The 15,809-nt window shown below is 34.7% G+C and overlaps 1 protein-coding gene across 2 annotated transcripts; it reads right to left on the reverse strand.

Moving 5' to 3' along the window:
• Positions 1-4,872: 4,872 nt before the first annotated feature.
• LOC139857932 (uncharacterized) lies at positions 4,873-9,001 on the reverse strand. Of its 2 annotated transcripts, XM_071846779.1 has the most exons (5): positions 6,425-9,001; positions 6,253-6,279; positions 5,362-5,436; positions 5,185-5,252; positions 4,873-5,067 (listed from the first exon to the last, which is right to left on the reverse strand). In XM_071846779.1, exon 1 carries the CDS (start codon positions 8,997-8,999, stop codon positions 6,696-6,698), a length of 2,304 nt encoding a protein of 767 aa, XP_071702880.1. In that variant the 5' UTR covers positions 9,000-9,001; the 3' UTR covers positions 4,873-5,067; positions 5,185-5,252; positions 5,362-5,436; positions 6,253-6,279; positions 6,425-6,695. The 2 variants fall into 2 exon arrangements, with proteins under 2 accessions (XP_071702880.1, XP_071702881.1); XM_071846780.1 differs by lacking the exon at positions 5,185-5,252.
• Positions 9,002-15,809: the final 6,808 nt, after the last annotated feature.

Genomic DNA, 15,809 nt, shown 5'->3' on the forward strand with positions numbered 1-15,809 from the left:
AGTTATCACGCGAGTATTAAAGTCGCACCTTTTGAAGCGCTATATGGCCGAAAATGTCGTTCACCTCTTTGTTGGGCCGAAGTAGGCGACGTACAAATCGCCGGACCCGAACTCATTCACGAAACCACCGAGAAGATCGTTCAAATCCGAGATAGGCTTCGGACGGCCCGGAGTCGTCAAAAGTGCTATACCGACAAAAGACGCAACGACCTTGAATTTCAAGTCGGTGACCGCGTCATGTTAAAAGTCGCACCTTGGAAGGGTGTAATCCGTTTTGGGAAACGCGGGAAGCTAAATCCGCGGTATATTGGTCCTTTCGAAATCTTGGAGCGTATTGGAACCGTTGCTTATCGTTTAGATCTTCAGCCTCAATTGAACTCCGTTCATCCTACCTTCCATGTATCTAACTTGAAAAAGTGTCTTGCCGAACCCGATATCGTCATCCCTCTCGAAGAACTTACTATTGATGACAAACTTCATTTTGTGGAGGAACCGGTTGAAATTGTGGACACCTCCGTCAAGACATTGAAACAAAGCCGAATCCCGATTGTTAAAGTCCGTTGGAACGCCAAAAGGGGACCCGAGTTTACTTGGGAAAGACAAGATCAAATGCAAAGGAAGTATCCTCATCTATTCGTGAATTCGGAAACGCAAGATCTCGAGGAAGAAACAACGACTACTACGCCTACTTAAATTTCGGGACGAAATTTCTTTTAAGGAGTAGGTAATGTAACATCCCGCCTTTTTCCGTTTACTTTCCGTTTATTCATTTTAAAGTCCGTTATATATTTATAACATCTTTCGTTAATATGCGTTTTAAATTATCTCGTTTAGGTAATTCACGCACCCGATTCAAATTAGAGGGACTAAACTTGCCAAGAGGCCAAAGATTTGACTAGGTCAACTAGTCAAACCTTCAACCTCCTCCTCTCATTTCAACATCTCCATCTTTTACTACTTCCTTTTTCTCTCAAAGAACACGAACAAGAATCATCATCCAAATCCGAGCTAGCGGGTGTTTTGCAAAACAAATTACATTTTTGGAATCCTTGCAACTTTCTCTTCGATTCCATACCAATTTCATTACATTTGGGTAACTTTTTAAAATCACTGGATTTTGTGTTCTTGATGTTTTTAACTTATAAAGTTGTTAGTTAGTGTCTATGGCTCAAGTCTAACATGAATATATGATTTATATGCTCGATCTCGTTGTTTTAGTGTAACTAGCATGAACATAAATAGTGTGTGTTTGATTTTGAGTTTTGGTTGATTTAATGTTGTTGTTATGATAAAGTGCAAGTATTAAATGTGTTCCTAGTATCACTAGTTTCAATTTGATGTGTAGGTTGCTTTAGAAAACTTCATGAACTTGATTAGTGATTTTGGTGAAATTGGGTTAGGGTTTGATGAACTTGAAATGGACTTTTGATGCTTGAAATGACATGAAATGTTATTAGTAAGTATTAGGTTGTATTGTATGCTTGATTACCTTCGAGACGACATATCATTCATGTAAATTGGTTGCCGAATCATTGATTTGCATTTATGAACTTGAATGCCTTAAATGATTGAGCATTCAATGTGATTTTGGTTGTTGTAAAGGTAAATGTGATTGATGAAATGTGTTTAGATGTTTTCCTCGTCAAAATACCTTCCCGATGATATAAGATACATGTTTTGGTTGTTTGCGGATCATAAAATGTGTTAGTTTGGTTTTTGGTTCGTGCACTTAGGAGTTTCTGCATCAGACTTGAATACCAACCTGGACGCCGTCCAGATCCTTGGACGCCGTCCCAGATTTCAAAGCTGGACGCCGTCCAGATCTTTGGACGCCGTCCCAGCCTTCAAAGCTGGACGCCGTCCAGAAAATCTGGACGCCGTCCAGATGCACTGGCAGGCTTCTGTCTTCGTTGGTCATTTTACGAAAAATGTTTGCTATGCTATGGACCTCCGATTCACATGAAACTTGTTCTAACATGCTCATATATGATTAAAAACCTCAGAAAAATAGTTCGGGACCCGACCCGAACGTGTTGACTTTTTGTTGACTTTGACCCGACCTAAGTTGACTTTTAATCAAACTTAACCAAATGTTTGTGCAATCGTTCTAACATGCTTTTATACTTGTACCTTGCATGAAACATGACAATTTGATTCACATGCTATTATGATCGAGTCATAACGAGCCATAGGACTAATTGAACATCTTTGACCTATCGTGTTTACCATTATTGATACAACCTATTGTTTAGGTCAAGACTAGCATTGTTCTTTGCACACGTTTACTTGTTGAAGTACTTTACTACTCGTGCACTCAAGGTGAGATCATAGTCCCACTTTTACTCTTTTGAAACTTACATTTGGGATGAGAAAACATAAACGTTCCTTTTTAACTAAGTGAACACAAGTACAGGAAAACAAACATTCTACATACGAGTTTAGAACAAAAATCCTCAATTCGATTATCATTAGTTACACTTGCCGGGTGTAAGCGAGAACTTATGTTATATGGCCATATGGGTTTGACAAACCCTCATTCAAACGGTTCGCTACCGTTTACGAATGAAATGTATTTTCGAGAAACAGTGTATGTTCTAACACTATTGTGATGGGGTTCTATGGAAGGAATGTTAAGCATTGATAATTGGGTGCTCGTGAAACAAACTTTTGGAATGTATTACTATTATCTCATTGTTGCAAATCTTGTGGTTCACTTGTACTTACTTACTCAAACCTATGATTTCACCAACGTTTTCGTTGACAGATTTCTATGTTTTTCTCAGGTCCTTGAACGATACATGATACATGTTTCCGCTCATTATTTTGATACTTGTTTTGGATGTCGAGTATATATGCATACATGGAGCGTCTTTTGGCTACTTTTAAATTGTGTCGCATAAGTTTCATTTGTACTTATAACTTTGTAACGTAACTTGTGGTGGAACTATTCTTGTAAACTTTGAACAATCTTTACATTTGAAATGAATGCGACATATCTTTTGGTCAAACGTTGTTTTAAAGACTTATGACCACGTAACGGGACCTAAGTAGACGGCGCCGTCAAACATGATTTGGTCGGGTCGCTACACCAAATTCACCATTCAAAAGCAAAATTAAATTAAACGCATAGAGGTTGACTTAATTCTTCCCCGCCTTCAAAATTTGTATCAAATGACCTCAGATTGTACTGTAAAATCAAAGGTCGAGAATCAAAAACCCTAGACTCACATAGTTAAATGCATATAAATATTATCTACTACTTGTCCACCTTTAATTTTGCATCAGCTGATCTTAAATTTTACCGTAGAATTAAAACCCTGATTTGACCTAAAATCACAAAATTAATTCAAATCAAACATGTGTATTATACAACGTCTGTTATCTAATTTCTGCATCCAGATCAAACATTTGTTTTCAATAATGATTGGGATAGTAAAAAGGTTATGAAGTATTCATGGAATTAAGGGGATAGATGAGTTTCAAAGGGAATTGTATTAACGACTATATATACGTATTGAGCATGAATTCGAATTTGAGAAGGAGCAAAGACCAAACCTGATTTGGGGAAATATAAAGCAAGTTCCGAGCCTATGAGAGAATCTTACCGAATCCCAAACCTGCAACTACGGGAATTTTGTAACGCTGATGATTTTACATTTTTACCCTTGTCGAACTCATTAATTTCCATGTATTCGTCATGTGAGAATTTTTTTTTACTAATTTTTTTTTGTTACTCAGTTTAACTGATTTTTTTTTTTTTTTTTTTTTTTAACACCAGTACGGATCACTCAGGGATGACTTAACCATCCACGCGATGTGCGGAAGGCATCCTTAGATGGAATTCAAGGGTAAAGAGGCAACTTTGTGTGCAATGCTACACCCCACAGGAGTCGAACTTCTCACCTCTCGCTAAGAGAGACAAGCCACTACTACATGAGCTACAACACAAGGTTCGGTTCAACTGAATTATTTGGTGTGAAAAGTAAGCAACTCATCAAACGGTTTATGGTCTAGTAGTATCAAGGGAGTTCATCAACTTTGTGGTTGTGAGTTAGATTTCCGCCGTGGACAAAATCGATGTGTTTGTAGATAAAGAGAAAGTAACAAATTTCTTGAGAAAGGAAGTTTAGCTACGAATGTGTAGTCACTAGTAAACACTATTGTATAGATCATGGTAATTGTATCCGTTCAACTTCGCCGTGATAGTCTAAACAGAAAGATGTAGATGAGGTTGTCGAAAAGTAGCGAGGAAAAACCAAAGTAAATGAAAGTATTGTATATGTGAAAAATGTATATATCAATAATGACACTCAAACCCTGTATTTTTTAAAGAAACCCATCAAACTCACTCCATAAAAGTCGAATGGTTGTGAGATACCTCCATCGAATACCCCTATGTGATATGAACGAGAGTAATCCCACGAGAGTAATCCTACTATGACAAGAGTTGCAAATTCTTGACACAAATGGGGTTAGAACCCGCACTCACATTTGTAACACTCACATTTGACAAGAGCTTCCACATAGCGGGTCTCAACTTCTAAGGCAACATGTATCATTAGTGGTGAAGCGGGTTGGTGTGTTGTATATGTTTTGAAAGGGTATTTTGTACTTCATTTTAGAGTATTTGTTAATCCGTATTTGTTAAGTAGCGATATAGTGTTTGATTATGTTTGATTATAAGAGTAAAGATTTTAATAGGTTGGTCAAGTCTTAAATAGTTTTATCAAATTCTTTTTTAGAGGGTAACAGATGCAGAATAAAAAATAATTAGCATGCCCTTATATAGCACATTTTCATCGAGTTACAAGGCTGTTTTCTAAACAAACAAACCTAGCAGTGCAAATGTAATTAGTGTGTCGTTAATGACGATGAAAACAAGAATGGACAGCAAGATTGAGAAGGAAAGCAACTGAAAAACTTTCTCAATCATATATTCATAACAGCTCTACGCAATGCTTTTTATAACACCACAACAACTGAAGTACTAGTACAATTTTGCTGCCAAAACTGTCGTTAAATGCCATAAAGTTTAATTTTTCCCTCACGCATGAACTCCGTAACTACCTGAAAATACGATGAACACGCAAACCTAAATTATTTTCAGCAGATGCCAATTAATATGACTTAAAACGTAGTTCGAGCTTTGATTATTTTGAATTTGTCTAAAAGTTATAATATTACCTTCAACAAATAATAAGATAATGTTTGTCAACCCAAACCTAGACTATCCATTTACATATAGTGAGACACTGCAGATAGATAGGTTTAACTTTAGAACCTTTACAAGAGAAGAATAAAAAAAAATGCAGTAATATAAAGAATGGGAATTTGAAAAGTGATATTGAAACTTATACATACCAGATTCAAGAACTGAATTATATGCTTAAAAATGATGGATCCTGATTAAGTGCGATGCAAGCTTCACTCTTAACACTGCATTAGTAATAACCTTGATTAAGAAGCAAACTAAATAAGTAATGTTTCAGGTTGACCAGATCATTAGGTTCAAATTACTTTATAACAAGGTTACAAAAATCGCTACTCGTTCGGGAGTTTTTAGGGAGTACTCGGCAACTCAGGTAATACTCATGTCGACCAAGCTCGGATTTCACCGACTTTGACCAATATTTCGAGTAATCCCAAGTTTGACCGAATTTTGACTGTGTTTGACCAAGTTTGACCAAGTTTGACCGAGTACTCGCCGAGTTGCTAAAACCGAGTACTTGCCAAGTAATTCCATGTTCTGCAACCCTGCTGTATAATGAATATCACCAATTCATCGTCTTAATTACAACTAGAAAATATGAACAAAAGATGGTTTGAGACAAAGGTTAACTTAGCTATAATAAGGTGAAAAGGTCAATTAATTAAACTATAACATAATGAACATATCTAAACTATGGTTTACAAAAATTTTGTCATAATGGGCAGCTGAAACCTGCTATATATGTTGATTTAGCGCTATGGCACAAGAGTCAACCCAACCTTTAGAATAATCACAGAGTGCAACAGCCCCAAGTGTCAACCCAATATAAAGTAACCATTTGAGCCACAAAAGTTTAATATTATATCAGTCTTTCTAAACCACAATATTAAGCAAATTATAATTTGTTTAACTGAACATCCAGATAACAAGAATTGTATGACCAAATTATGAAGATAAAAAAAAAAAAAACCTTTCATTCACCTACACAAATTTCCAGGAGAAAACTAATTGAAGTAAAATACTTCAAAATGATACAAACGCACCTGATAAATAAATGAGATCCAAAGCACCTATACGAGTCAAAAGAGAGATATAAAACTCAGAATTAGCAGGTGTTCACAAAAGAATTCAACAAGTTCAAAAAGGCTTATACAAGTAACCAATAACTCGTTCCTTATAAAGACTACAAATTTAAAAATGATTACTTTATCATACCTTTAGGGTTGCAGAACTTAGAATTACTCGGCGAGTACTCTCTTTTTGCAACTCGGTGAGTACTCGGTCAAACTCAGTCAAACTTGGCCTAAACTCGGAATCACTCAGAAAATCGGTCAAAGTCGAAATCACTCGGAAATTGGTCAGAACTCGATCAAAATCGGTCAAAGTCAAACTTGGTCAACATCCAAATATCACAGTACCCACATGCATTTAGCTGCAAGCAAACAAGAAATTTCGAAACTTTTTGTATCACGGTGATGTCATCATCCTAGTCACTAACACCATTCATAAGTTGCCTTCCAACCATCTCATTTTGTAACTCTTCGGCTTCTCTTATATCACCAACCTCATAATATTTATTCACAAGACACTCGTAAATAATTTTATCCGGATAAACACCATTCGCAATCATCTCATTAAAAAAACTTCTTGCGTCCACTACTCGACCACATCTACAAAGTCCACAAATCAAACAAGTATACGCATACAGATCAAACTTCAATCCACTTTCTAACAGTCTGTTCCTTAAATCAAGAGCATCTTCAACATTCCCGTTTTTTAAATTCCCATCAATCAAACATGTGTACGCAGTTATATCCGGATTCAAACCCTTTCCCTCCATTTCATCAAACAATTTAACCGCCAACTCTAATCTATCGTTTTTACAAAGCCCGTCAATCAAAGCTGTATAAACAACGATATTCGGTTCCAATCCAATTTCCGACATCTTATAAAAATAGTCAAGACCCTCTTCAACATATCCAAGTTTGCACAAACCATCGATTAATGCACCGTATGTCACAACTGATGGGCTTGTAATTGGGTCACTCATCTCCTGAAGCAAACTAAAAGCTTCGGTTTTTTGTCCTGATTTTAAATACGCGTCCATAATCGTCGTTCGAATCACAAAATTAGCATCAGTACCATTTTTCTTCATTGCCTTAAGTATATACTTAACATCATCAAACTTTTTTTCATTACATAGTCGCAGAACAAGAGTACCATATAGCAACAAGTCCGGTTTAATGTTTTTTAACTCCATTTGTTCCCAAAACTCCATAGCCTTACTCAAATTTTTCGACTTTATGTAACCATGAAGAAGGGTTGTGTAGCTTTTTACGTTAGGCGAAATACCCATTTTAATCATTTCTTTATAAAATTCCTCCGCTTCTTTCATTTTACCTTCTTTACAAAGCCCATCAAGTAACGCACTACACGTAACTGTATTAACCGTAATACCTGCTTCAAACATCTCTTTGATTAACTTCACAGCTTCTTCAAGTTTACCCGTTTTACAATTTGCATCGATTAACGAAGTGTACGTAAACTCATTCGGAAAAAGGCCAACGCGTCTCATATCCATAAAAAACTTGATTGCTTCCTGCATCATTCCTTCTTTACAGAAAGCATCAATGAACGTACTGTAAGTTACAGTGTTCGGTTTTAATCCATTTTTCTTCATATGATGAAGAAACTCAAACGCTAGTGCCATTTTCCCGAATTTACAAAAACAATTTATCAATGCATTGTAAGTGATTAAATCTGGATAGCAACAGATGTTTTTCATATGATTATATAAACACAACGATTCATCTAACTGCCCAAGCTTACCATGCCCATCAATAAGTGAATTATAAGTAACGATATCCGGTGTAACGTTTAACACTTTCATATCGTTATAAAGCCTTAATGCACCATCCATATCGCCTTCTTTACACAAATAATCAATCATAATATTATATGTAAATACCGAAGGTTTAATCCCCGATCCAATCATCTCCTTAAAAAACCTCTTCAAAAACTCGCCTTTTCCCGTTTTAGTCAATCTACCCAAAAGCAAATTACAAGAACGGGCTTTCGGGAGCACCTTAAACGACCTCATCCTTAAAAAACACTTGTTTGCTTCATCGAATCTCCCTAACTCAACTAACACATTGAACAACGTGTCAAACACTCCCCACCCGTATTGACAAGTATTCCTAGTTGACCACATTAAGTCAAACACATCACAACCCGACAAAAACATTTTCGACTTTAGAAACTCTAGCAAAACACAATGCGCATCGTTATAGAACCTATGAAAAAACAAAATGTGAACAAGAATACAATATGCCTCATTAGTGTGACTAAACTCAGGTTTAGTTTCAGCCCATTTGAACAACCTTAAAGCTAAAATAGGCTCATCCTTCAACTCTAACAATATATTCGAAACCCAAATTGGGGCAAAAAGTGACCCAAATAATTTCCTAAACCTAAAATCATCCCATCTCTCATTTCTAACAATTTCACACACAGATTCTCGATCGATACTGTGGCCCGTTTCGTCGCTAGCCTTACTCGAATACGGGCGAAATAAACATATAAAACTAGTAACACAAAACATGAATGTATATGAAGATGATGGTGGTGATAAAGAGTTGTAAAAAGTTAAGTAATTTGGATTGAAGTAATTTGGATTGAATAAAGATTGATAATTTATGTTTGATGATGATAATAGAAAGCTTACATGATTAGGGTTTCTTGTTTTAGTTCTTCTTCCCATGATAACAAGACTCCGAAGAAAGATGAACATGGTCCGGGTAAACTATAAGATGAATTGGGTTTCATTCATTGCTTGAATTTAAAGTTTGAATTTTTATTTATAAAAAATGATACTCCAATAATTAGGGTATTTGTTGAGGTTCTGGGGGTGATTTAATGATGAAGAAGGTGATGAAAAGAATCAAAGATTTAGGGTTTAGGGAGCAAGGGTTCAAGAAGACAAGCGGCAAACACAAATTGTGTGACTGTAAATACGGGTCAGGTTTATTTGACCCGTTTTGAATAAAATGGTTATCGGGCTTATTGGTAGGAGACTATGAGTGGATTTAGAGTGGACTATATAAAATGGGAAACCCTGATGAAACGGTTTAGGGCATTAAGAAGTCTAGTGTCTTACGAGTTGACTCTACCATCCTTTTTTTCGGGATAAAAATCAAAAAAATAGGGGCGTGTTTGGCACATAAGTTTCTTACGGTTTATAGGAGTTTATTGAAACTTGAGCTAGTTTTAATAAGCTCTAAATCATAAATTTTGTTTAGTAGACTTAAAATGTAGACTTATGAAAATCATAAAACTCTTAAAAAATAAGCTACTTCTAGTATTTTATGAAAAAAAAGTAGAACTTTTGAACTAAAAAATAAGGTTCAGCTAGTTTACTAAACACTTATAAAAATAAGGGAGGTGATACTCACACACCTAAAATTGATTCATTCACACTTTTTAGCACAAAATTGACAGTTATAACCCCAAGTTTATCTAGGGACTTGAGCCTTTAAAATTGTAAATTAAGGGTATAATAGTAAGTTGGTGTGTATGGATCAATTCTTGATGTGTGAGTATCATCTCCCTAAAAATAACATAAGCTCCAGCTACCAACTTTAAAAATAAACTCCAGCACCAGCTAGTTTTATCCAAACACACCCCAATCTAAAATATTTAAATTGAGTACAAATGATAAAGACTCAATTAAATTTGTAAATCTGTATGAATAGATGCAAAGATTTAAAGTTTTAAGAGTTGACTAAACCATTACACTCGTATTAATAATTTTTTAAAGGGAGTCGTAATGGTTTAGTCAACTCTTAAAACTACCCCTTGATTGTAATGAAACTACAATATTCGAGTGTAATGGCGGTGGCTGTGGCTAAACCATTACACTCGAATATTGTAGTTTTAACAATGGCGGAGTAATTTTAGAATTTGAGAAGAATGCAGCGGCTGTGGCTAAACCTTAAAATACCTCTTTATTGTAATGAATATTGTAGTTTCTGTTATAATAATAATAATAATATAGATATGGATAGTCAATTTTGGTGTATACATATAGTCAATTTTGGTACACAAAGTATGTATTTTTATATTGAGATTTTAGGCTATAAATACTAATGAATGCAAGCATTAAACTTGCACCATTTCTCACACTTACAAAGTGTTTCTTTCTTTCTCTCCATTATCATTTTTGTTCTTACACTTCATTATTAGTATTCTAAATCAAGAATCAAATCACTAAAGGTAGTTATAAGCCTACTGAATTATAACATCAAGAATCAAACCACTAAAGGTAGTTATAAGCCTACTGAATTATAACATCAAGAATCAAACCACTAAAGGTAGTTATAAGCCTACTGAATTATAACACGTTATCAGCACGATAATCTTAATACTAAATATGGTTGGCTCTGCCACCAAAATGATATATGGTCGGTTATACCACCAAAATGATATATGGTCGGTTATACCATCAAAATGATATATGGTCGGTTATACCACCAGAATGATATAGGTCGGTTATACCACCTGAAAAAATATATGGTCGACACTGTCGCCAAATTTTCATTTATGTTTACTAATATTTATATTTTTGTTATATAACATTTATTTATGATTGCTTACACATGGTCGACACTGTCACCTACTTATCATTTATGTTATATTAAATTTATGTTTAATGTTTATATACTTATGAATATAAATTGACTCTGCAGAGGAGATTGATGATGTCAATACAGAAATTGCAATCAATTATGCATATTCAAAAATATTATGGAACCGAAATGAAATGAAAAATCTTGATGAGAAATTTTTCATTTAATGTTGCATATGACATCATGAATAATGATGATGATCCAGAACCAACATCTATGGTTGAATGTCAAAATAGACATGATTGGGCTCAATGGAAAGAAGCAATACGAGCTGAATTAGAATCACTCAATAAAAGAAAAGTTTTCGGATCCATCATTCTCACTCCTAAAGATGTGAAACCTGTAGGATACAGATGGATTTTTGTCCGAAAAAGAAATGAGAAAAATGAAGTTACAAGGTATAAAGCTAGACTTGTAGCTCAAGGTTTTTCTCAAATAATAATAATAATAATATAGATATGGATAGTCAATTTTGGTGTATACATATAGTCAATTTTGGTACACAAAGTATGTATTTTTATATTGAGATTTTAGGCTATAAATACTCATGAATGCAAGCATTAAACTTGCACCATTTCTCACACTTACAAAGAGAATCAAACCACTAAAGGTAGTTATAAGCCTACTGAATTATAACACGTTATCAGCACGATAATCTTAATACTAAATATGGTTGGCTCTACCACCAAAATGACACAACTCATTACTGATTCTTGTGGACTAGAACGCGATAAAAGTCCAACAACTATCTATGAAGATAATGCAGCTTGCATAGCACAGATGAAAGAAGGGTATATCAAAAGTGACCGAACAAAACACATACCACCTAGATTCTTCTCACATTAAATGAAAATTTCTCATCAAGATTTTTCATTTCATTTCGGTTCCATAATATTTTTGAATATGCATAATTGATTGCAATTTCTGTATTGACATCATCAATAATGATGATGATCCAGAACCAACATCTATGGTTGAATGTCAAAATAGACATGATTGGGCTCAATGGAAAGAAGCAATACGAGCTGAATTAGAATCACTCAATAAAAGAAAAGTTTTCGGATCCATCATTCTCACTCCTAAAGATGTGAAACCTGTAGGATACAGATGGATTTTTGTCCGAAAAAGAAATGAGAAAAATGAAGTTACAAGGTATAAAGCTAGACTTGTAGCTCAAGGTTTTTCTCAAAGACCGGGAATTGATTATGAAGAAACTTATTCCCCTGTTATGGATGCAATTACTTTTAGGTACTTAATCAGTCTGGCAGTTTCTAAAAATTTAGAAATGCATCTCATGGATGTTGTGACTGCTTACCTATATGGATCACTTGATAGTGATATATATATGAAGATACCTGAAGGATTTAAGGTACCAGAAGCATCAAATGCAAAACCCAAAGAAATGTATTCGATTAAATTACAAAGATCTTTATATGGGTTAAAACAATCGGGACGTATGTGGTATAACCGATTAAGTGATTACTTGATAAGCAAAGGGTATACAAATAATCTTACTTGCCCTTGTGTTTTCATTAAGAAAACAACATCCGGATATGTGATCATAGCTGTTTATGTTGATGATCTTAACATCATAGGTACAAATAAAGAGATCCATGAAGCCATTCAACTTCTAAAGAAAGAATTTGAAATGAAAGATCTCGGAAAAACCAAGTATTGCCTTGGTTTACAAATTGAGCATATGCCTAATGGTTTACTTGTACATCAAACAACATATACTGAAAAGATTTTGAAACGTTTCAATATGGACAAGGCAAAACCATTAAGTACTCCTATGGTTGTTAGATCACTCAATGTTGAAGCTGATCCATTTCGTCCATGTGAAGATCAAGAAGACATTCTTGGACCAGAAGTACCATATCTTAGTGCAATTGGAGCTCTTATGTATCTTACAAATTGTACAAGACCTGACATTTCTTTTGCAGTTAATTTGTTGGCAAGGTTCAGCTCTGCTCCTACCAAAAGACACTGGAATGGGATCAAACACATATTTCGATACCTTCGAGGAACTACTGATTTAGGATTATTTTATTCTAACGAATCAAAACAAGATTTGGTTGGTTATGCAGATGCAGGTTATTTATCTGATCCACATAAAGCTAAATCTCAAACTGGATATGTATTCCTAAATGGAGGTACTGCAATATCATGGCGTTCTCAAAAACAAACACTTGTTGCTACATCGTCAAATCATGCCGAAGTGATTGCATTACATGAAGCTACTCGAGAATGTTTTTGGTTGAGATCAATGACACAACTCATTACTGATTCTTGTGGACTAGAACGCGATAAAAGTCCAACAACTATCTATGAAGATAATGCAGCTTGCATAGCACAGATGAAAGAAGGGTATATCAAAAGTGACCGAACAAAACACATACCACCTAGATTCTTCTCATACACTCAAAATCTCATTAAGGACAACCAGATTGAAATGAGATATGTGCAATCTAGCAAAAACTCTGCTGATCTTTTCACGAAAGCACTTCCAACTGCTATTTTCAGAACACACGTTCATAACATTGGCATGAGACATGTTCAAAAGATGTAACAGCTGAAGCGATGTCTACTTGAGGGGGAGTCAACTCCATGCTGCACTCTTTTTCCCTTAGCTAAAGTTTTTTCCCACTGGGTTTTCTTTAGCAAGGTTTTTAACGAGGCAGTAATTTATAGTTGATCTTCAACAAAATAAAATTGCTATCCAAGGGGGAGTGTTATAATAATAATAATAATATAGATATGGATAGTCAATTTTGGTGTATACATATAGTCAATTTTGGTACACAAAGTATGTATTTTTATATTGAGATTTTAGGCTATAAATACTCATGAATGCAAGCATTAAACTTGCACCATTTCTCACACTTACAAAGTGTTTCTTTCTTTCTCTCCATTATCATCTTTGTTCTTACACTTCATTATTAGTATTCTAAATCAAGAATCAAATCACTAAAGGTAGTTATAAGCCTACTGAATTATAACATCAAGAATCAAACCACTAAAGGTAGTTATAAGCCTACTGAATTATAACATCAAGAATCAAACCACTAAAGGTAGTTATAAGCCTAGTGGTTTGATTCTTGATGTTATAATTCAGTAGGCTTATAACTACCTTTAGTGGTTTGATTCTTGATGTTATAATTCAGTAGACTTATAACTACCTTTAGTGATTTGATTCTTGATTTAGAATACTAATAATGAAGTGTAAGAACAAAGATGATAATGGAGAGAAAGAAAGAAACACTTTGTAAGTGTGAGAAATGGTGCAAGTTTAAAACAATGGAGAACATTAATGTTCCAAGACTTTAAGAAAGTAAATGAATACAGCTCAGCTCTGTATAATACATGTTCACAACTTAAATTCTGTGGACATGAAATTAGTGATGCAGACATGATGGAGAAAACTTTCTCCACAATGAATGCTGCAAACATCACAGTGCAAAGAAATTTGAGAATGCTAAAGTTCAAAACATATCCTGAACTTAATTCATATCTCTTAGTTGCAGAGCAAAATGATGAGCTATTAATGAAAAATCAGCAATCCCGTCCTACTGGTACACTTGCAATCCCTGAAGCAAATACTGCAAATAATTATAAACAGGGACAAGGACGCGGGCAAGGTCGTGGTTATAATAACCATCACCATCATCATGCCAAAAGCCATAACTATGGTAGAAACCATCCTTATGGTAATGGTAATGGGCGTGGACGTGGTCGTGGTCGTGGCCGTGGTGGTCAAAGAAATAGTAATCCACGAAAATATAAATATCAACCACAAAACAAGCCCATTAAACAAGATGTTGAAGAAAATTCTTCTAAAAATTCTGAAGAATCTTGCTACAGATGTGGTAGAATGGGCCACTGGGCTAATACTTGCCGAACATCTAAACATCTTGTTAAGATGTATCAGGATTCGCTGAAAGGTAAAGAAAAGGAAGTAAATTTTGTGGATAATATTGATCCAACAGTCACTGAGAAACCATCTGATTTATATGAAGATTTCTTGAATGTTTAAGTTGTGTGTCTTTTGAAAAATAAACGATTTAATATCGTCTGTCTTTGTCATTATGTTTGCTAAATGTTTCAGTACTATCTATTTGCGTTTAAAATATTGTGTAATATTAATGTACTCACTATTTATTTCTTATATATGAAGTTCAATATGAATTTTGCTGGAATACAACATCAATCAAGTGGTGGAGATCTCTGTATAGCAGACAGTGGAACTACACACACTATACTTAAATCCGAGAAATATTTTATTGATCTAAAACCAACGGAAGGAACTATACATACAATATCAGGACCTGCTAACTTGATAAAAGGGATAGGAAAGGCAAATTTCATACTACCAAATGGTACAAAATTTTTAATAAATGATGCCTTATTTTCTCCCAAGTCAAGCAGAAATTTATTGAGTTTCTCCGACATATACCTTAACGGGTATGATTATCAGTCAGTGACAACAGAAAATGAGAAATATTTAAGTATCACTGACAAGAGTCATGTGGTTGAAAAACTGCCAAGACTTAGTTCTGGATTACATTATACACATATAAATGTACCAGAAATACATATGGTAGTTAACGAAAAATATATTGATCCTGGTGTATTCAGTTTATGGCATAACAGATTAGGCCATCCAGGATCAACAATGATGAAAAGGATTATTGAATGTACTCATGGACATCCACTAAAGGATAGAAAAATCCATCATGATACAATGGTTCCATGTACATCTTGCTCTCTTGGAAAATTGATAACTAGACCCTCACCACTTAAGGTTGAGAAAGAATCACCAATGTTTCTTGAAAGAATTCAAGGTGATATATGTGGACCAATTCATCCACCATGTGGACCATTTAGATATTTCATGGTTCTAATAGACGCATCTAGCA

This window comes from Rutidosis leptorrhynchoides, chromosome 7 (assembly GCF_046630445.1).
Source record: "Rutidosis leptorrhynchoides isolate AG116_Rl617_1_P2 chromosome 7, CSIRO_AGI_Rlap_v1, whole genome shotgun sequence".
NCBI classification, from domain to species: domain Eukaryota; kingdom Viridiplantae; phylum Streptophyta; class Magnoliopsida; order Asterales; family Asteraceae; genus Rutidosis; species Rutidosis leptorrhynchoides.

Bases quoted from the DNA above. Each gene is read 5' to 3' on its own strand.
- LOC139857932 (XM_071846780.1), bottom strand. From the start codon at position 8,999: ATGTTCATCTTTCTTCGGAGTCTTGTTATCATGGGAAGAAGAACTAAA.